Here is a 1,822-nt window from a genome sequence, read left to right on the forward strand (position 1 = left end):
GAAAACTTTGAATCAATCTGACTGGATGTGAGATGTTTGACATGATGTGAATTGGCGCTATAGAAATAAATTGAGTTAATGAGTCGATGCAATCAGCTGGTTTTCCTTAGATAGAAAACTTTGAATCAATCTGACTGGATGTGAGATGTTTGACATGATGTGAATTGGCGCTATAGAAATAAACTGAATTGAGTTAATGAGTCGATGCAATCAGCTGGTGTAGCTTAGAAACCTTTTATCTGACGGGATGATCTGATGAAGCTAAACTAAATGTAATAAAACTAAATGAATAAAATAATAATGCTTAATGCTTCCAGACAGAAATCTGTTGGAAGGTTCACTTATTGGAAAGCAGCAGGAACAGCTGAGGATAAGGGATAATAGAAACCACAAAATCAATTCAAAGAAACGGCTTAATTTAATATAGACTTTATTCTCTGGGTTAAATATTTCCATATATATTATTATATATAGCAGCTGATTTAGACAAAAACAAAGAAAAAAACTTCAGTTCATAATGAAATCTTGTTTGAGTATTTCTGAGGAATCAGAAGCAAGACCCTTAACCACAAACTGCTCCCCACGTGCTGCACAATGGCAGCCCACTGCTTCCCAAGGGGAGGGGTTAAATGTAGAGGTAAATTTATCCATTGCAAGATCAATAAAGTTCAATTATTATTATTATTATTAACCAGGCTGTTAAATGACTTCATCCATAATTACACCTTCTCAGACCAACACGCTGCCCCACTACATCCATTTAAATGTTTTCTTTTTTTTTTTTATGTCTAATCTTTATGTTTTCTTACATCCCTTTGAATGTTTTGGCACCATGTTTTTAAGGGAAACAGAAGGAAATAGAAACATCCTTTATTGGGAGAATCGATGTTCTCCAGCAGCAAAGAAGAATAATCATGGAAACTCATTAATCTTCCTGTTTTACTTCACTTTTCCAACATTCAGTCCTTTTTTAGTGGAAAACTCATTTGTTGAGAGTCCAGACTACGGTTAGCGTCTGAGAGGCAGCCAGCCTCACTCAGCAGACGGTCCTGATCCTGAACCGTCTGCTCCGATCAGGCCCTGTAGATGTAAGTTCAGGATGGAGTCAGCGATGATCCGAGCCGTTTTCTTCTGGTATCCTCCTGAAGTCACCATGAGGATGGGGATCCCACGCCGCCTGGCGGCCCTGAACACCAGCTCATCCCTCCTAATGATGCCCTGCCAGGAAAACAGAAGGAAAGCTGTGAGTCTACTTCACCTTCTGCAGCCTGGAGACGAGGGATGGAGGCAGAGATGACAGGAAACTCTAACCAGAGCTGAATTAAACCCAAACCTTCAAGTATTCCTTATTGAATAGCATATTACTATAATTATTATTGGTGAATTATTGGTGACTTCCAACCTACAGCTGAGTAGATAAAGAGAAATGTAACAGAAGTCTCCCTGAGTTGAACACTTCTACTGCATGTTGAACTAGTCCAAGTGAAAAAAGTTGCATATCAGCAGAAGTTATGATGTCAGGAGCCAATTGATGATCTTTTACTGGAAAAAAAGGGAACGAAAATCCAAAGATTCTGATAAATAACTAAAAGAGACTCTAAAATTATATTATTTTGAATTAACCTGGGGAAGAAAATAAATATATTAACGAGGTAGGTGTTAACAACCATGGTCTGTGGCGTTTCCATGGAGACAGAGAGGAAGAATACTCCTGAACTGGATGGAAAAGAGAAGATCTAATGGTCACCTTAAATGAAAGGTTGGATGGATGGATGGATGGATGGATGGATGGATGGATGGATGGATGGATGGATGGATGGAT

At 38.6% G+C, this 1,822-nt stretch overlaps 1 protein-coding gene across 1 annotated transcript in view; it reads right to left on the bottom strand.

Annotated features, from left to right (window-relative positions):
* Positions 1-747: 747 nt before the first annotated feature.
* The window catches only part of hdac11 (histone deacetylase 11), an 18,838-nt gene continuing 17,763 nt past the window's right edge, over positions 748-1,822 (bottom strand). Inside the window, exon 12 of the mRNA XM_015394397.1 lies at positions 748-1,218. Coding sequence (XP_015249883.1) covers positions 1,033-1,218 — 186 coding nt within the window. The 3' untranslated portion in view covers positions 748-1,032. The remainder of the gene's footprint in view (positions 1,219-1,822) is intronic.

Source organism: Cyprinodon variegatus, unplaced genomic scaffold (genome assembly GCF_000732505.1).
Source record: "Cyprinodon variegatus isolate N-32 unplaced genomic scaffold, C_variegatus-1.0 Scaffold683, whole genome shotgun sequence".
NCBI lineage: Eukaryota > Metazoa > Chordata > Actinopteri > Cyprinodontiformes > Cyprinodontidae > Cyprinodon > Cyprinodon variegatus.